The 21,215-nt window shown below is 42.4% G+C and overlaps 1 protein-coding gene across 1 annotated transcript in view; it reads right to left on the bottom strand.

Annotated features, from left to right (window-relative positions):
- Nucleotides 1–4,761: 4,761 nt before the first annotated feature.
- The window catches only part of SDHB (succinate dehydrogenase complex iron sulfur subunit B), a 29,710-nt gene continuing 13,256 nt past the window's right edge, over nt 4,762–21,215 (bottom strand). Inside the window, 6 exon segments of the mRNA XM_037828384.1 lie at nt 4,762–4,998; nt 8,274–8,396; nt 9,688–9,789; nt 12,493–12,606; nt 13,339–13,475; nt 16,602–16,687. Coding sequence (XP_037684312.1) covers nt 4,921–4,998; nt 8,274–8,396; nt 9,688–9,789; nt 12,493–12,606; nt 13,339–13,475; nt 16,602–16,687 — 640 coding nt within the window. The 3' untranslated portion in view covers nt 4,762–4,920.

The raw sequence follows: 21,215 nt of genomic DNA, 5'->3' as shown, positions 1-21,215 counted from the left end.
AAGCTGGTTATAAGGTATAAGAGCAATGGGTATGAGAGCATAAGGTGGACTTGCAACATAGGGAGGGATTGATTGTAATCAACAGGGAGGAGGGGAGGATTATAGATTATCTTGTAGATAACAGTATCTCAGGGAGTCTCAGGGAGGAGGTAGTTATAGATTACATTTAGACGGGGAGAATAGGTCAAACATTAACTGTCCTAGGTTAAACAAACTGCTGTGTGCAGTCTTCAAGACACTTGGGAGCCGGGGGTTCCCACAGGGGCTGACCTCACAGGTCAGGTGAGAAAACCTCTTTCATTTGAGGTGACTCTTCCAGTGGGGGCAGGTTAGTTTCTCAGAGCCCCCAATTCTTCCCCTAGGGCTTAGCCCAATGCCTGGCAGAGCACTTAACCAGAGGAGCCGAGGTCCCCAGTGCAGGCTGTTGACTGGGTTTGGAAATGGCTTGCTCAGACGGTCTTTCTGAGAGGCGGTGGAGCACAGCGACCAGGGGCTGGGCCATCAGACAGTCCTGGGTTTGAATGTGCGTCAGTTGCTTTCTAGCTGTGTGACTTTAAAAGAGTCCCTTTCCCTCTCTGAGCCCTCATCTGTAACATGGAGGCTGCTGAGAGGATGGAATGAGACAAGGTACATCAATGGCCTAGCAGATGGCATGTGCTTGTAGAGGTCAGTTGCTTTCTTTAGATCCCGGTGTTGGGACATAAGCTTCAAAAAAAGCAGGCCGCTTCGGGACTGGTCCCCTCATTTTTTGTGTTGCTAACATTACTCAGCATTCCAGAGGCTGCACCCCCTGAGTCATCCTGGAACAAGCTGGCCATCTGCAGCTCAGTGCATCTCCTTGACTTGATGGGGCTGGAGGCCAGGGGAAGCTTCCTTCCAAACCACGCAGGATGTGGGAGGACCTGCTGTCTGCCTGGGGTTACCTTTGGGGAAGCGACCCTCACTGTGTGGTCAGCGGGTGGTGTGTGGGCCGGGCTCTGCTCCCAGCTCACTGTGTCTGAGATTTCCAGGCACACATGTGCCTTCGAAGGCCTGCTGGAGGAGCGTCCCTTCTGGGGCTGCTCTCTGAAGGGGTCGGGGCACAGGATGGACAGAATTGCCTGCTCCAAGTGGTGAAAGGCTTGAGAAATCACTGGTCTGGGCCAGTTTATTCCAGAGCACTGCCTCACTTCTCCATTTTTCTAGTTTCACTAAATTTTTGCAGCAAAAGGGGATTTTCTCACCTGGTGACAAAACCCATGATGATTATGGCTGCCTAGACACACAGTAAAGTGGCTTTTCAGCAGTTGTCTTGTAGCTAACTTGGGGCAAGGAAGAGAAGGCGCCCAAAGGCTAACTGCCTGCTCCGAGACGTCCCTGTGACGTGAGAGATGAGAAATGAGCGTCATTAGACTTGAACAGAAAAAAAAATACTCTGAGCAGTCGGCCTGAAACCCCAGCCACTCCTGTCAGCAATATCCCAAACTGTGTGCCCCAGAAGGGCCAGGAATTCATCACCTTTGGGGGACCCACGGCATTTGGCAGGTGGCCTTCCCCACAGTAGGAATTTAAGACAGTTACCTTGAGTTTCCGGAGCATTTGCTCTACTCCAGGCTCGAGGCTTTCACATTTATGAGCGATGGATGTTAATTCCTGTTTTAGATAGGAGAGCAGAGGCACAGAGTCTCAACAGCTTGTGCAAAGACCAGCTGAGGTGGCTGTTTTCAGTCCCAGAAGATCTTTAAGCAACGCTCCAGGAGTCCTTTTGTCAATGGAGACACATTGTCTGAGCTGAGACTCTGCTACAGAAGTAGCAGAAAGGGCAAAATACTGTCTTTCTCAGCAGTTTGATTAGAAAAGCCTGTTGTTGACTGTTGAAATAAAAACATTTGCCTCCAATTGAATGAAAGATTAAGTAAGGAGTGAATTAAACTATCAGTGGATAAGATATTCCAATTTAGCTCAAATTTAAGTGTCCTTATTGGGTTAAGTGTGACCTTCAGTGGCAAATTCAACATCTGATTGTGAAAATGAGATTAAGTTTAGCTTTCACACAGGACAGGTGTGCCTAGCAGGGTGGGGCAGTTAAGGAATTGGTAGAAGGTTAAAAAGACAAACTGTAATCCACAGTCAGTCCCCCTGCTTATCCGCCCACTATCCACAGTCAGTCCCCCTGCTCATCCGCCCACAATCTACTGTCCTTGCAGGGTGAAGCCTGGAAACAGAGGTTCTCAAAATAGCCTCATAACTTGTTACCAAACTAGCCCTGACTGGCTCTAAAGAGGCCTGGGCATACCCATTATAGTCAGGGGTGGAGATTTGTTCCAACTGTTCCTAATGTTGCAAATTTGCACAGGAAACCTATTTCAAATGTTTCCAAGTTGGGCAGGCTGCATGTTTCAAATTTGCACGGCCTAGTTAGGCTTGTCGAATAGAATGTAACCTCTGGAGTATCCAACCAATGGAGAAACAGGGGAGGGACTTGTGGTTAGGTTTAGGGAATAAATACTGCTGAATCTATTGTTCTGGGTGCCAACCCCACATTTGGTTGGGTGCCTGTTCTTGCAAGACCATGAATAAATTCTTTTCTTCTCCACAATTGGGTGAGCGTTTGTTCCTTTTTAGGAACAGTGCTTGTTTCTCACACTGATGAAGCTAATTTGACATGGCAACTCCTAAGCTGCACCCTGCATTTTATCAGTAGCTGGGATAGCAGAACTCATCTTTGTGAGCCACTGTTATTCATGAGAGAAAACCATCTTTCCCTAAAGATCTAGAGATCAGAAGCAAAGTCAAATTCTCCTTGAATCCAAGGAAGATGGCCTGCTTGGGGCTAACGGAAATCCATTAGGTTTGACCCAAGCGAACAGAAATCATCCAGGCCAGGATGGCAGCTTTGGCCTCACTGCTTTCTGAGCATGTGGTATATAGCAGATCTGCCTGAGGGTTTTTGTTCTCATTTCCTAATTTTAAGCTTGAGCACCTGAGGACCATGTACTGCGGAATCTTATTGAGGTGTTCAAGAACTCTGAGAGGCTATACCTAAGGGCAAAGACCCTGTGATGGTTTAAAGCTGTCTGTATCCCAGAAAAGATCATGTTCTTAAAGGTAATCCATTCCTGTGGGTGTAGACCTATTGTGGGTGGGAAATTTGATTAGGTTATTTCAGTTGAGGCTTGCCCCAGGTGGGTCTTAATCCTTTAACTGGAGTCCTTTATAAGAGATGAAATTCAGAGAAGCTAAGAGAGAAGCTGAGAGAAAACAGAAACTGAGAGAAGGACACACAGAAAACAAAGAGAAACCACAGAAACACAGAGGAAGCCACTGAAACCAGAAGCTGAAAGCAACAAAAAGCAGGAGAGTAGGGAGAGACCAGCAGACCCACCATGTGCCTTTGCCAAGTGATAGAGGAATCCCCAGATTGCTGGTGGCTGATCTTCGGGGAGAAAGCTTTACCCACTGATGCCTTGATTTGGATGTTTTCACGGCCTCAGAACTGTAAACTTGTAGAAATCCCTATTGTAAAAGCCAAACCATTTCTGGTATATTGCATTTTGGCAACTTTAGCAAACTAAAACAGACCCCGATCTCTAAATATCTAGTAATTCAACGTTTGTTCTGTTTTTCTTAGTGGCTTTGGCTCCTAGGTGTCAGGGAACAAATCTTGTTCATCTTTTCTCCTAATATCTCACCTCTTACAATGCCTGGGACTGCTGCTTGTTGAATTGTCTCCTTTTAAAGCCTGAAATGCTAATTAAGTTTTATTTTTGATGCAGTAGCTTTCATTTCCTGGATGATGTCACAAGTGAAAAAGCAGCCTTGGGTTATTTCTCAGCATGAAATGGGGACCACCCAAACATGCATCAGCAAGGAAATGGCCATTAAGTTACGGCACATCCACGCCCCAGAGAACCTGCACAGGGTAAGAAAAGAAACGTGTACATACGTACACACACACACACACACACACACACACACACACAGAGACTAGCAGTCTTTACTAGCACCAGATCCTATATTGTGGGCTAAAAATAGAAAGCTGCCCAAATTGTTGTTTCTGCCACACATCAATTAATAGCATTTGCAAATAACCTCTGGAGGGATATGCATACAAACTCGCAACAGAAGATATGGGATTCTGGGGGCTTCAGAGGGGCTTCTGGTTTTTACTAATATATTTTTGTATTGTTTACTTTTTCAATGAGTATTACTAAATTTGTTTAAAAAATCACTATCAAAGCTAAGAAGCAGAGGTGGAGAATTAATGTTTGGAGTGAAAGATTCCTTTGAGGTTCTTTGTGGAACTAATTCAAGTTTGTGGTAATCTGGGTCATGCTATGTGTTGGAAGACTCTCAAACCTTGCCTCAATGAGATATAAAAAGACTTACCAAGATGTGGTTTTAAATAATTTTAATATTAAAAACTGCTGAAACTAGGATGCTGTAAAGGAATAACAGCTAATGTTTACCAAGCACTGAGAATAACTTCCAGGCACTCTCTCACCAGATGCACGAAGTAGGTAACAGTTATGAGTCCCATTTTACAGATGGGCACATGGAGTAGCAAAAAAAGGCACAGGACCTTGTCCAAGGTCAGTCAACTGGTGAGTGACAGAGCTAGGAACAAGCCCCAGGTCCTGCTGGACAACAATTCCATGCTTGTAGCCACTGAACCCCACCAAACTCCCCAGTTCTGGAGCCCTATCTGCTTTCCCAAGGACTAGGGCTCTTTCTTCTGGCACTTTCACATCCCTCTGCAGCAAGAAGAAAGAATAGGCTCACTTTTTTGTTAATAAAGTAGAATAACATTTATTTGTTTCTTAAAATGTTTTATTATACATGCTTTCTTCATGGAAAATCAAGACCTTGAAGGAACTCAAGTTAGGTATGAATTATGTTCAGCTCTGAGCTGGTTACGACTTATGAGTAGCACGGAAACAGTTAGGCTGAAGCCTTTTTCTCCGTATAGGTTACCATCATTTTCTTGATTTCAGCAATAGCTTTCCCTGGATTTAGACCCTGGAAAAAAGAGAAGAGTATCAATACAAATGGCCGGAATGGAGGCACCCTGTGACCTGGGCGCATCTTCTCCACTGGCTCAGACAGTATCAAAGCAAGGTGACTGCAAATCAAGTCCCTTAAAACCAAGGGACCTGGGCTAGGAGCTCTCTTCTGTCTCTACTTTTAGACATTTTAGACATTTAGACGAGCCCTGCCCACTGAATTCCTTTTGATGTGGTTCACTCTAGCAGGAGAGGAAGCTCAGAGCAGTCATGTTCTCACATCGCTCAGGTACCAGAATAGAGCCACAGGCCATCAAATTACCCAGCCATCTACAAATCTTCAACAAACCAGAAATTACACCAGTACCATTATTATTAAATCATTATTAGCAGAAATCAGCACAGACAAGCCCTCAGAGAAATGTGGAAGCAAATTCCTCCTGTTAAACCTTCATAAACACCATTGTGAGTTTGGCCAATACTACTGGTTATAGCTGGAGCTTGGGCCTCCAGCTGAAACATCTGTTCTGCGGGAGGCATAATTAAACCCTATTGTGCCAGTTTGGATATATTATATCCCCCCAAAAGCCATATTTAATGCAATCTTGTGAGGGCAGACAATCTTTTGATTGTTTCCATGGAGATGTGACTCAATCAACTGTGGGCTAGACCTTTGATTAAATTATCTCCGTGGAGATATGGACCCTGTCCATTCAGGGGGGGTCTTAATTAAATAACTAGAGTCCTATAAGAGAGACATTTTGGAGAAGGCCATTGAAAGCTGATGCTTAGAGATGTGGACAGAAGGATGTTTGGAGATGCTAAGCTAAGAGATGCTAGCCCAGAGTTTGCTCTGGAGAAATTAAGAGAGGACCCCCAGACAGTGGATGCACAGGAGCTAAAGAGGCTACGAGAGACAAGCCCAGGGATGTTTTCAAGAATGCCATTTTGAAATGCAACCTGGGAACAGCAGATGCTAGCTACGTGCCCTCCAGCTGCTGGAGGTGTTTTGGATGCCATTGGCCATCTTCTTGTTGATACCTTAGTTTGGATACTTTTTTTGGCCTTAGGACTGTAAATTTGTGACCAAATAAACCCTCTTTATAAAAGCCAATCCATTTCTGGCATTTTGCATGATGGCAGCATTAGCAAACTGTTACACCTATGAATGTCAGACTTGTAGAAGGAGGAAGGGAGATAAGCAAGTATTTGGCAAAATTAGACAAGGACTCCTCTAAGGTTAGTGAAGGGTCCCTCATTTTAGCAGGAAAATTTTAACTCTGAAGTTAAAATGTTGTAGAAAGAAAGAAAAAAAGAAAAGAATGGGGGGGGGGTGGGGAAGGAAAGAGAGAGAGGCATATACTGGTATGGGATGATCTCTAAAATATATTAAGTGAAAAAAAGTGCAGACAAGTGTGCAGGGTCTGTTACCATTTACATTTAAAAAAGCAAAAAAGGATATATATGCATTTATATGTCTAGGATAAAATATCCCTGGAAGGATACACAAGAAACTGATAACACTGTCTGCTTCCAGGGAGGTGGCTGGGGCAAGTGGGAGAGAGACTTTTTCCCAGTCTGTCCTTTTGAATACTGGTTCATGTGACTCTCTACTCCTCCCCCCAATAATTTCATTGAGAGGGCTTGCAGACTTAGGGGCTCAGCACACAGGGGTACACCTAATCCAGGAGCAGGAAGAAAGAGCACTGCACCAGGAGGCCGGTGGCAAGCTTCTTCCTACTACTGCTAATCCTGTACTGCCAAGGACCTGATAATAAGCTTGGGCGATCCTCCCCACCTGTGTCTCAGCGTCTCTGTCTATAAAATGAGGGGATTGGACTTGATGTCTTTAAGGCCCTTCCAGCTCTAATGATCCGGGACCATGTCTCACAGCCCCAACTTCCATCCCTGTTTTATAGCAGGGGAGAGAGAGGTTCAAAGAAGCTCCACAGAGAACCTCTGTCCTTGGCTGTCTTTACAAGTTTGATGGGGAGGTTTAGCCCAGGAATGCACCTCAGAATCACTTGCAAGCTTTTCAAGAAACACATCTGCCAGGCCCCAGCCTTGGTGATGCTCTCTCTGACTGTCTCAAATAGGTCCAGCACTTGTTAAAAACAAAACAAAACAAAACAAAACACGCAAAAGCAGAAGCTGATGTTTACTGAGTGCTCGCTGTGTGCCAGGCACTGTTCTGAGGACTCTCATGGTATCACTTGCTTTAGAAGTCATGGAGTTCGTTGGGCAGAGTGGACGAAAACCCAGGCAACTGGACATGGGAGCCCCCCAGGCCCTCACCCACAAGGCACCCAGCTGATCCTGATGCCACAACCAGGTGAGAAGCACCGTGGCAGAGGGTGGGGGCAGTGGAAACACAACTGGTTTCCAGGCAAGAAAAAAGGAAATTACCCAGAGCCTGGATTTTGTTTTTATAGATACGCTGCCTTTTTTTTTTTTAAGTGCTAACTGGTTATTCTAGAGTTGTCATCTTGCTGCCTGCTTACTCACTGTGCCTTTTAAGTGGAACTGCTCTGCCCACAGTCTCTCTTCAAAGGGCAGCCCACAGGCAGCCACGCTCTAGAGCCCACGCCCTGTCTCCTCCCTGCCCACTGGCCTGGGCTGACAGAACCAGGGTTAGCACCTGGCTAAAGGGCAGTAAACCTGTGGCTGGCCATCAACCTCCAATATGGGCTGGCATGAAAAGCTGAGCTGGGCCAGCTAGATTCCCTCTCAGGAATTTGAGCTAAGAAATGCCAAGAGAAGAAAGGCAGGTGACTGATGCTGAAGCATGCTGTGAGGCAGAGTCCAGGCCAGGGGGAGCCAAAGGAAGCACCAACTATGACCAGGAAAAGGGTGTGAAAACTAGGTAAGCAAGAGAAAAGATATACAGAGGAGAGGGAAAGAACATGCCAGCTGCTAGAGAGCAGAGCAGATTAGGAGTCAATAATATGAGACAGAGCCTGGGAGAGAATCCAGGCCCCACAGCTGCCCATGTTTAAATGGTTTTCACCGTCCGGTTCCTGTGAGGCCAGGCTGAACCCAGGTTCCTGTTCATGGATTCCTGTGGCATCCTTGACTCCCTCAATGCCCGCGTATAACTCACAAGTGAACCATGCTGCCGAGGTGGCGCGGTGAGTCCATTCCTTGCAAGAATCACACAGAGATGACTGGGTACACACTGGCCCTCATCCACCGCAAATGATGAGGCTTGTTGCCAATTGCCTCTTTATGAACATACACCACTTCTGACATGTCCATTTCGAGGCAGAGCTACGGACCACCAGCCCCGCTCACCTTGGGACAGGTCAAGGTGCAGTTCATGATGGTGTGGCAGCGGTACAGAGAGAACGGGTCCTGTAGCTTGGCCAGGCGCTCTGCCCTGAAGTCATCCCTGGAGTCAATCATCCAGCGATAAGCCTGGGAAACCAGACACTAATTAGCCAAGCTGTCAGCCTAACAGGCAAGGGCAGCACTTGAGTTCAACTCAAAGTTCTGAAGGCACAGAAGGGGGATTCACTCAGCTGAGATGCCTTATCTCCTCACTCTTTAGAATTCTTGGCCATCTTTCAAGGCCAGGTTCCCAACCCTTAAGTCCTCCTGACTAATGATCCTCACAGACCCCTCCCTTTGAGCCATGCTGCATCTGGTACCCTGCTGCTTAGTTATATACTACTGGGCTTCATCCTCTAATTTCTTCCTGGTGCTCAAAAGCTTCCTACCCAGATCAAGAATCAGGGAGGGCAGGGACTGTATGTCATATGACTCTCTTTTCTAGCATCTTGACCTGCTAGAGATCATATTTGTCCCACCTATTGACTCTCTTAATCAGTATATCCATCCCAGAAGTCTGAGATCAGCAAGCCGAAACTAAATAACCACATGATCACTGAACAAACCAGGAAAGTTGCTGGAAAGAGGATGTTTACATTTTCCAGCAACTCAGATTACCTAGTGCAAGTGGCAAGTAGGAACACACCTCATTCATCAATCTTTAATATGGCCAGGATTCAATTTTGCTAACATGGTCACATAACCACGTAACTTCTCTTTTGTTTGTGGGCAAATGAGAAATGAGAAGTTGAGTTGCTTGGTCTGTGAAAAGCACTAACCACAAATCTAAAAAGCACAAGCTTTCTGAGAACAAAGACAGTGGCTGTCTTTGCAGTGAACTATACTTATGGCGAAAGGCAATGAAAATCAATACTATTTTGTCTCTAAGTAACCCCTTAATCTGGTACTCCAAAAGGCTTTCATTAACCCGAAAACAATATCCAACCGTATAGCTGGGTAGTTGCATTCATAGGTATTTCTCTCTCCCCTGCTTGGACATAAAAACTCCCTGTGTGCGGGAGCTGGGGAGCCTTCTGGCAGACAGATGGCAGTCTGAGGATAGCAGGCAAGCGGGTAGACAAGCAGCTGTTCAAGGTAATATGTTTTAAACATCTCCAAGATATGGTTCCCCAAAAAGTATGCTACTGCCCCTGGGGGTGACCCTCACCACAATGAAATGGAGGTGCTTTGGAGATGAAGCCCCCAGCTCTCCTGAAAACCAAGTGAAGAAATGTGACCAATGACCCTGTTTGTACTGGATGCCAACAAAGGAAATCACTGCCCCTCAGAACGTCTGGTTTGCCTCAATAAACTGTCCTTCTGGATTGCTGGATATCTGTGTTTTTACATGTAGTAAGGCGATTAAGGAGTACCTAACCTGCATAAGAACCGCCGGTCCCAAATATTTGTCTCCGTTCCACCAGTAGCTGGGGCAGCTGGTGCTGCAGCAGGCACAGAGAATGCACTCGTACAGACCATCCTGTGTGGAGAAAAGGGGAGTCAGGAGCACACCAGGGAAGAGATCTGGCCATCTTTTCAGTTCCTTAAATGTGATGTTAGGGGTCAGTGCACGAACAAAGCCCCAACTTGCATCTGCACTTTCTTGGTATAGTTCGGTAAACAAGTGTAGAAATTTATCAGATTCATAAAAAAGATCTTGGGATTAAATATAAGCATTTAGAGCCCAAATCTTAAAGTCCAAGTACAACACACTCATCCTTAAATAATAACCATTCACTTATCTCAAAAGACCATCAATAAAAACAAGAAAAAAAAACTGACCACTGCACTCAAAAAGAGGAAAAATTAAGAAGGTCCTGGATGCTGAAAGTATCATGCTGGTCGATGAAAGCTTCTGCCCTTGGCTCACCAGAAGAGGCCTCCTCAATGTCATCCTAAATAATAGCCAAGCCTCAATGAGCACCAAATGCTTTCCATACTTTTCCTATTTGATCATCACAACAATCCTCTGGGGTGGGTACTATTATAAACCCCATTTTATAGATAAGGAACTGAGGCTAGGAGTGGTTAGGTCATCTGCCCACAGCCACGGTGGAATCCCTGCTCTTTCACACTTGCCACACTGACTCAATCTGCCCAACCAGTTCTAACTAACTGGACATTCTGATTTTGGAAACAACAAAAATTGATTAAAAGCAGCAAAACGGAAGGGGCATACTTCAAATCACAAGTGACAGGAGGTAACACAGGAAGAGACACAATTGACAGTCATGAATCTGCAAGAACATCTACGTTAAACTAGATTCAGACAGTTGGTAGACGTCCCCACTGCTCTAGAAAGATCTGGTAATACGATTAAGAGCTTTAAAAAATAGTCACATTCTTTAATCTATTTACAGGAAAATCTGTAACAAGAAATTAATTACAATTTTTTTAACAGAACTTGTAGGATAAAGATATTCATTTGGCCTTATTTATAACAGTAAAAAACTGGAAACAACCTTATTATTTAACAACAGTGGAATGGCTAAATGATGGATGGCACATACATCTAAAGTAGTAGGAAGCAAAGTTTAAGTTAATGCTTATGAAGATTTTTTAAGAATGTTGGAAAATACTTGCAATAACATAAGTGAAAAAAGCAGGATACAAAAGCATATTTATAATTTGATCCCACCTCTGCAAAAATATAATGTAATACATATAAAACAAAAACAAAAGTAATTGTAAATATTAACGGATTACCTTTGGGTGGTAGAATAATAGAGTAAGAAATAGTTTTTTTTTGTATTTTCTATAACAAGCATATGGCTTTTAAAATCATGAAAAAAGTTAGGTTCAGCATATTAATTTAAGGAAGCAAAAAATGCTAAAAAAGGGTATGTAAATGAGAAATTTCTATTATCTGGAAGCACACACAGGGAGACCCCTCATTCCCTAACAATACCCCATCAGAGAGGCGTTCGCTGGTTCTGCCTTGCCTCAATTAGGAATATGCCTTGTTGGGCCCGAGTGGCCAGGGCCAGCCTGGACTCGAGGAGTGTGTTAGAAATGTAGGGGGCAGAGCCATGTCCTGCAAAGAAGAAACTCTTCAATGGGAAGTCGATGCTTACTCTGGGGTTCTCACGTTACCATGTCGACCCTCATCTTCTCCAGAATGACAGAAATGGACATCCTTATGAGGACTCTCTTTCCTGACATTTTATGGGAAGAGGAGAGGATGCTAAATATTCCCAAGACACAAAAGTAGAATTCATTTATTCATTCACACAACTAGTATTTACTGATAAAACAACAGGAACCAGGGTCCAAGGATCTGGAAAGGAAGACCCAGCCCCTGCCCCCCCCCCCCCCCCCCCCCCCCCCCCGTGTGCTGGGTCCACTAAATGGGTAGGCATGTAAATGACTCTTAGGACAAGTGTTGCCCAGGAGGAATGACCCAGGTGGTGGCCATGAGCCCGTATGTATGCTCGGCCCAGTGCCAGGAAGAGAGCTGGGGATCCTCAACCAGGAAGAGAGCTGGGGATCCTCAACCACTTGGACCCCTTCCCACAAGAACACTGAATGTGCACAGAGTGAAGGTGCAAATCAGAGAAGACTTCACAGTGGAAATACATGCAGTGTAGGAGGAAGAGTCTAAAAACTTAATGATTCTTCCTGTACACAGGAATAGGAACCCCGGGAGAGTGAGAAGGCCTGTAACAATCCCCAACACCAATTACCAGGAGTGTGAGGTTAGGAAAGAACATCAAGGTTCAAATCCCAGTTTGACCACTAATTATTTCCCTCCCACCTGTAACATAGGGTGGTGGTAGCAGAGATTACAAATGGCCAGCAGATGTGTTTTATTTTGCCCACAGTGTTTTAGAACAACTCTATTCAGCAGTCAACTTTAAACAACAGGGCAATTTTATGTACTGGTTTCATTTGAAAAAGATGAACACACAGCAATATGGCAACAAAGTGCCCCTCTAGGCAAGGCACCGGCCCTCAGCAACTTGTCCACTTGGGGCCCTTCCTGCATTTTCACTATTCGCCCGGCCCTGCTGAGCACAGGTGTCCAACTGTTGGACAGATGCTCTCAAAGTTCCTTTCCAGCTTTAACAATCCACAAAGCACACTAATGGTCTGCATCATCTCGAGTTGCTACCCTCCAAACCACACTCCTTGCAAATATCTATGTAATTAAATTTCTCAAATCGAGACAATGAGGAATAATTACCAGTTTCTCACGATCTTCTAAGGACTGTGTATATGGCTTGCCTTTCTGGGACTCATCCTTTTTCTTCAAATAAGGTTCAATGGATTTGTACTGAGCAAAGAAGTTGCTCAAATCCTGAGGTCAAGAGGAAGGAGAAGAAAAAGAAAAAAAGGGTCAGATTCCATCATCATCTTAGCTTCCTTCCTTACCCTGTTGCATGGACACTGCCAACTCTTCCTTACCCTATGACGGTCAAAAATCAGACTCTGTGCCTTCAGCATGGACACATGCAAAGATTACAAAAGGAGAAGTGGCCACAATAGTAAGCACGGTTAGGAAATCGCTCTCATACTCACCTGGGAAACCTGCCAGTCCTAGAGTCCTTGCTCCCCACCCACCCCTGAAAACACCAAGTCAGTGAAGGTGGTCAAAAATAGGGAGGCAGAAATTAAAGTAAAACTCAGAAATGACTTTTGCTTTCCCAACTGCTATTGTTTACACTGATTCTTTGTAGCTACGGCCAAATTCTTCAGTCCTGGGATTGCTCAAACTCTAAAATTCTGTGCCCTGTTATTCCCAAATAGACCTCATCAAATGAGCTGCTGAAGGATCTTTTAGGCCTGTTTATCTTCGCTCTTTAGATTCTTTAAACTCAGGCCACGCTGTCTCAGATCTGAGGATTTTCGTGTTCTGAATGACGCTGTGGTTTTATTCTGGCCATGATATAGGGAGATAGCCCCATCAGATTTTCCTATCTCCTGACTAGAAAATAGCTTTAAATACTCAAAAAAGCCTGCCCTAAAGAACTAATAGCATCACACACACAGGAACAAACACACGTTGAAAAAGAGAGGTGCAGAGACTCACAGGAACAAGATCCTTTATCACATACATATGTGGAAGGGGGTAGATTTTTGAGACTTTATTGAGGTTGGTGTCAATCTTTTGGGTGCAAGCTAGAGTGTTGTTTCCATTGATGTTCATTGCACAAGAGCCACAGATACCTGAAAGAGAGAAAAAACACATTTAACACATTCAGATTCAGTCCAACTTCAAATTCTTTCTTCTGGATTGTCATTACCATCAGGGCAGCAGTGACATGGGACAACCTCTGGCAACAGTGCCCATTGCCTTTTTTTCTTTCTGCCTTCCTCCTGCCTAGCATGTAGAAGTAACAGCTGGAGCTCCAAAAACAATTCTGTGACCATGAGGCCACCTTGAGGTTGGAAGCAACATGCTAAAGATGGCACTGGAGAAGGAAAGGCTATGGCACTGCTAGCACCAGGGGGCTCCCACTCCAGTTCTAGCTCTGCACTTCAAGTGTTGTGAAAGAAAAATTGGCCTTTTTTTTTTTTTTTTTAACAGCCACTGTCATCTGAACTCAAACACTAACTGACAGAATAGTCAAAAACAAATCAACATTCTCTTGGTCATCTTAAGGTTGTGGCCTTATAGAATAATACAAACTGGACTGGTTTTTGTCCCCAGTTCCTGGGAAGGTAAACTCTACATCCTTGGGATTTCCTGTGACGGGAGTGTTTCTGTTGCTCATGGTGGGCCCCGAACCACACCTGCAGCCTTAGGGTAGGGGGTGGCACACCAGAAAGACAACCATGTGATTAGGGGGTTGGAGCTCTGAGTCAAGACATGTCAGCCTGACCTCCCCAATGTCTGTGAGGGTAGAGGGCTGGGGTTGAATTCAATCACGTGGTCAATGACTCATCTATGATGCTTGTGAGATGAAATCTATATAAACTTGGGACAATTGAAGCTCAGTGTTTCCATGATTGATAAATGCTGAGAGGATGATGCATTTTGACTCCACATGGAGGACACAGCAGCTTGTGTTTGAGACCCTCTCAGCCCTCACCCTTTGCATCTCTTTGACTTCTTATTTGTATCCTTTTATTATAATCAAACTATTAATGTTTAAGTAAAGCACTTTCAGTGAGTTTTGTGAGACATTCTGCAATGCATTACTGAACCAGAGGGGGTGGTGAGAATCCTCAAATTTGTATCTGGTTAGATGTGCGGGTGGCCTGGGCCCCCCAAACTTGCAACTGGTGCCTGAAGGGCTATCTTATAGAGGACTGTTCTTAAACCATGGAGTCTACCCTAATTTTTGAATGGAGTTACTGCAGTGTTTGCAACCTTTATAGGCCTTGATACAATTATCATGAGATAGCTCTTATTCTATTGCCTCTCCAAGCTAAGCAGCAGTGCCAGGCAGTGTCCCAGGGATATGGAACCCACATGAGTTGAATGGCACTAACTTTCCAAGGGGGGTAAGAATGAACTAAAAGACACTGAAAACAAAACAAAACAACAAAAAAAATAAGGTGATGATCATGGACCCTGAAATGAAAATTTTCTTGGCCTGAACTTATTTCCCAGGTATTTTCAGAGTTAAAAAAAATGACTCTGCAGTGTGAACCCCAGGAACCCATTTCTCTGAAGCTGTTTTCTGAAGGACAGAGAAATGTGATTTCTTTTGCAACTTGCATTGGCGTAGCACTTTTATAAGATCATTCGCACTTCCCTTCTATAAATCTTAACAAGAGTGTAAGAGAACACAAAGGTATCTTAAGCAAATACTCAAGTTCCCCAAGAGACTGAATATTATCAATAAATATGTACCCCTGGCATCCAATCAGAGCAGTAGGCCCTTTTAAAAGAAATGGACTAAGATTTAAAACATAAATCCAATGAATCTTCTCCTAAAATGGCTTCCTCAGAAATTCTCTTAAGAAAATAAACAATAAGGGAACAAAAGGGAGTGGCAATTAATAAAATCCTGCCTCTTTTTTTTTTTTTTTTTTTAGTACAGATGGGCCACAGCTTATTTTTTTGGCCCTAAAAGTTTTACAACAGAAATTTTATTGAAAAACATTTGTATTTACTGTGTTACCAGGACTTACAGGGGAAGATTGGTGGTCAATTACAGCAGAATGTTCCCTGAACAGGAGGACTCAGTAAAAGATACTACTTTTATAACATCCTGCAGCATTTGTCACACTAAATCCATTCATGTAAGATCAGCTGAGTTGAAACAGATGTAACAGAAGAAAGACTTTAATGCTTGAAATGTACAGCAGAATAGATAAAAAGTGATGGGCCGCTATCTACAGTGACTTTTTCCTTTTTGGCTGGTAATTTTGGGCAGAAAGTTTTCCTATGGCCCTTGGCAGAACAAGTTAATCTTGGCTTTTGTTTTATTCTAGGTTTTCCAAGCTCAGTCAGCAGAGGGACAGTGTCTTCGAGTGCAGCTCTGCAATTAGACTATTTGGTTGATTCCTGGTTCTCTAACTCACTACCTATATGTCTCTGTGGAAGTCACTTAATCTCTCAGGGCCTCAGTTTCCTCATCTAAACACTGAAGGTAAATAATAGCAGCTACCTACCACATGTCAAGTGCACAGAATACAGCCTGCCACATAGTCTGTGTTCCGTGGCCATCACTGCCGTTCAATCTTTATGGTACCTCTTCGTGATTTTGCCACCTCTGAGTACCACATGAGCGATATTTAGGATTTTTCTTTAAATCAACTTGTTTTTTACTTAAATTCATATAAAAAAATACATAGCTAATAGACTAGTAAATGTTGGTCTGCACACCTCCTTAAACCACATCATGCAGCACCAGCAGCACATGTAACCACATCATGGGAAACCCTGTCCCAACCAATCCACAACCTATCTGCTGAGCACCTGCTCTGTGCACACATAATGGTGGGAGCTGGTGGGAACACACTCATCCTCCCTATGGCACGGGTTTATGTGCGCACATGCATCAGCTAGAAACTCTACTGCTCCCCCAATAAATGAGCTCAGTAGTGCAGAGGGCAGCCAGCTAACATGTGCAAGCTACTCCTTGAGTAGTGCAGCAGCTTGCTGGGACCATGAAGCCATAACCATGTAAAAGAAAGTCAAAGTACCTGAGGGAAGTAAACTCAGAAACTGGAACTTGCACCAGGGTTTAAATTTTGGACCCAATTACCAAAGAAAAGGAAGTGTGAAGCATCTGGTAGACCACCTGCAGCTATTCTCCAAGGGTCTCCATCAGTTTGGTCCAGCCCAGCCTCTTTTGAGAACCAGAACATAAGTGTCCTGAGCCTAAAGGAAATGCTTACCTTCTCTGCATGATCTTCGGAAGGTCAAGGAAGCATCCATTTCATTTTTTATCTTGATTAAAGCATCCAGTACCATAGGGCCACATCTGACAAAGAAAAGAACCCAGTCGTATACATGTGAAGTTCACCTTCCCTGCATTTTATCACAATATGTTCTGAGACATCTGGATATATCAGCTGCTTCTCTCATCCACTTGGCCTTCTCAGGTCACTTTCAGAATGTTTCCATGGTCTTATTTTTGCACATTCTTATAAATTTTAAGTACTGCATATTTCTATTTTGATGACCACACCGCATAAACATTTTTTAAGAAATGGAAAACTAAAGTGGTAGAGAGGTATTCAGGTTAGGAAACAACTTCCACATACTGGAAGCTTTTATTTTTTTCTTTTAAAGCTCCCTGCAAAGTTTTTCCAAATAATTTATTTCAAATTTGATCTGTAGGATCTAGACAATAAATAGCTTCAAATGATTGTTATTTATTTAAGAATAAATAATACATAATAGTTACAGAAAATGTGGTACAGAGAATAAAAGAAAATAAATCACCACAGTCCCCTAACCCAAACCACTGAGCGTCCTGGTGCATATGGGGACAGTAGTGTGGCGGCAAGGGCATAGGCTCTGGTGTCCAAGAGCGGGGCCTGAATCCCGGCTCACCCACTTAACAGTTTAAGGTGAGTTATTTTTTTCTCTGCCTCCTTTCCTCATCTATAAAGCAACAGAGAGCAGCACCTACATCTCATAGGGCTGCTGGAGTAGAGTTAATACACGAGACACTTGGAGCAGTGCCTGCTGTGTGAATCTTAGTTTATTACCATCATGTAGAGACTGTGATTCTACGGAAATTACACGGTCTCTCTGAGCCTGTTTCTCTACCTGTAAAGGGTTGTTAATATAATTCTAGACACTGCCCTCCCCGCTACATGGGACGTAACTCCTAGGGGTGTAAATCTCGTTGGCAATGTGGGACATGACTCCTGGGGATGAGCCTGGACCCAGCATCGTGAGACTGAGAAAATCTTGACCAAAAGGGGGAAGCAAAATGAAACAAAATAGTTTCAGTGGCTGAGAGATTTCAAATGCAGTCAAGAGGTCACTCTGGAGGGCATTCTTAATGCACTATATAGATACCCCTTTTTAGTTTTTAGTGTATTGGAATAGCTAGAAGAAAATATCTGTAACTTTTGAACTACAACCCAGCAGCCTTGATTCTTGAAGGCAATTGTATAACTAGGTAGCTTACACTGTGTGATGGTGTGATTGTGAAAACCTGTGGCTCACACTCCCTTTATCCAGTGTATGGACAGATGAGTAGAAAAATAGGGACAAAAATTAAATGAAAAATAGAGTGGGATGGGGGGGTGCAATGCTTTAGGTGTTCTTTTTTACTTTTATTTTTTTACTTTTTAGAGTAAGGAAAATGTTCAGAAATTGTGGTGATGAATGCACACCATATGATGATACTGTGAATGTATACTGTGGATGACTGTAAGGTATGTGAATATATCTCAATAAAACTGAATTTAAAAAAAATATTATGCCAGAGGATTACTGTGAAGATTAAATAAAGCATGCCATTTTTATGGTGCCTGGCACACAGAGAAGTGCCCAACAAATCCACTTCCTGGCCACCAAGCCTAAACCCATTCCTTTCTGTATCTTTCTTTAGTCACCAACTATTTATTGAAAGTCGACTACGTGCCAGGTTCTCTTCTAGGCACCAGGGAGACACCAGCAAACAAAACAGGTGAAAATCCCTGCTTGCAGTGAGTTTACCTTCTACCACAATAACTCTCGAGTCAGCCTATCCATGTTCTTTGCCTGCTTATTGGGTTCTTTGGGAAATTTTTTTTTTTTTTTTCAAAAATAAGAGCCTTCTAATCCTGTTCCCCACCCCACTCCCCAGCAGTTGGCTATATGACTTCTAATTCTGGGAATGGAATTTAAAAAATATACCTAAAATTTAAATGTTTACATTGTTAAATGTGATTACTTGTTTGTTTCTTTATATCGTTAATCATTTTTAAACCAAAAACCACTCCCCTTCCTGAGGTTTGATGAATTCTTTCAATTTGTGTGGGTTTTTTATTTTAAAATTTTGCTCCCCAAACTGAGAAAAAATGGTAACCAGTCATCTTAAATCACTGACTGACTAAACCCTTTTTGGCTTTTGAATTGTAATACTTCCCTCCTGTGGTCGATACTAGAATCTTAAATAAAGTGAGGTCTACTGAATTTATTTTATTCTAATGATGTCTATTCTTGCCCTAGCACATTTTAAATTATTACAAATATATCTTTATTTTTATTTTTTATGTTACAAAAGTTAATATTTGCAACTTACAAAATTTTCAAATTAAAATTTCAAGTTAAAAAGTAAAAGCCTTCCCTTTAAACCATCTCTTCTACATTTTATAATAGGTAGACACTATTAAGAATTCAGTATGCATTTTTCCACGCTATTTTCCTATGCAATATAAACATATAATGGCATTTTGCTTTTTGCGTTCAACAATAATTAGAAGTGGCCCTTAGAAGCTGAAAGAGGTAAAGAAACAGATTCTCTCCTCAGAATCTCCAGAAGGAACCAGCCCTGCTGACACCTTGACTTTAGCCCAGTAAGGCTGATTTTGGACTTCTGACCTCCAGAATTCTAAGAAAAGAAATATGGGTTGTTTTAAACCACTAAGTTTGTGGTAAACCCTTAAAGCAGCAATAAGAAACTAATATATCCCTTATTATTATTATTTTTGAATTAGAGAGTTGTAGGGGTTCTTCACATAGTCTGGTTACTAGATGTTTATCAGTTATATGTTTTGTGAATATTTTCTCCCTGTCTGTGGCCTGCCTTTTGGTTTTCTTATTTTCTTGATGAACAGAAATTTTTAATTTTGATGAAGTATAATTTATCCAACATTTCTTTTATGGCTTGCCTCAAAGTCTCAAAGATATTCTCCCAGCATTTTTATAGCTTAGATTTTATATCTGTCTATGCCCACCTGGAATTAATTTTTGTGTACAGTGTCAGATCGTTGTCAAAGTTCATTTTTTTACTATGGGGACATCCAGTTGTTCCTGCACCATTGGTTGAAAAGATTTTCTTTTCCCCATTGAATTGCTTTGACAGCTTTGTCTAAAGTTAAAATGACTGTATAAGTGTGGGTCTGTGTTTGGGCTCTGAATTCTGTCCCACTGATCTGTTTGTCTGTTCTTAGGCCAATACCACAGTTTTATGGTAAGTCACAGAATCAGGTAAAGCCCACAGATTTTGGATTTTGATTTCGAAGGTATTTCGAATTTCCGCATCTATTTTATAAATTTATCAGCTTATAAATTTCTACCAAAAAAAGCCGCTGGGCTTTTGCTGGGAATTACGTGGTACCTGTAAGTCAATTTGGGGAGAACTGACATCTTATCATATAGTGAGCCTCTAAATGCATAAACACAGGGTATTTCCTTCCACTTATTTTGATCTTCATTAATTTTTCTCAGTAGTGTCTGTTATTTTCAGTGTGGATGTCTTACACCTCTTTTGTTAATTTATACATATTTTGCTTTTTTATCCTACCGTAAATAAAATGAAAAAATTTTCAACTGTTTGATGATATAAAAATAGATTTTTTGGTATATTGCCATATCCTGTAACCATGCTTTAAATTTACTTATTATAGTTTTGTAGCTTTGTAATTCCTTGGGATGTTCTAGGTAAATAATCATATTATCTATGACTAGAGACCGTTTTATTTCCTGTTTTCCAGTCTTCATGACTTTTACTTCCTTTACTGGTCGTGACCAATCTTCATGCCTTTTATTTCCTTTACTTTGTTGTGAATGCACTGATGAGGGCCTCTGGTATGTGGAGAAGGGACATCCTTACATTGTATCTGATCTTATGGGGAAAGCATGCAATATTTCATAATTAAATATGAAGTTGGCTTTTCATAGAAGCTCTTTATCAGATCGAAGAAGTTCCTTTCTTTTTTTAATTTTCAGAGAATACTATTTTTAAAAACCACGAATAAGTGTTGAATTTTGTCAAATACTACTTCTGCATATATGACAGAAAGTTAGAAAAAAAAAAAAGCAGTTCGAGTATTAGTGGTTTTCAAACTTTTTTAAAGAAGCCTTTGTTCAAATGAAATAAGATACTTATTCATTTACAAATAAAACAGATCCTGGAACAGTCCTAGCCGCATGAGGGTGGGGAGGCACAGTGGGAGGCTAGATCCTAACTCACTAGACTTTCTCTCCCCTACTCCCTTTGGAGCTCCTGAGAAACCTCTAGGGATCTGACATCCTATTGTGAAATTTAGAATGCTTCTATGGACAGGGAGATCTTTACTTAAGAGAGAGTGCATTCTCTTGTTGAACAGATAATTATTAAAAGCTCTTCCTCATATTAAACTCTTAACTTCTCTGTCTCTTTGTAACTTCCATCTATGGCTCATTTCTCCAGAGGCACACAGCTTAGATCTTTCTACTCTCTTTTCCATACACTTTATATATTTGCTGTCAGTCTTCTCTTCTGTTGGCTAAACATCATCCATAATTTCTCCTAAGATACACTTTTTTTTTGGATCTTGCACTTCAGGTTCTACGCTGCTGAAAAC

The sequence above is a fragment of the Choloepus didactylus genome, chromosome 2 (genome assembly GCF_015220235.1).
Source record: "Choloepus didactylus isolate mChoDid1 chromosome 2, mChoDid1.pri, whole genome shotgun sequence".
Taxonomy (NCBI): domain Eukaryota; kingdom Metazoa; phylum Chordata; class Mammalia; order Pilosa; family Megalonychidae; genus Choloepus; species Choloepus didactylus.
This window is presented reverse-complemented; position numbering and strand designations above follow the sequence as displayed.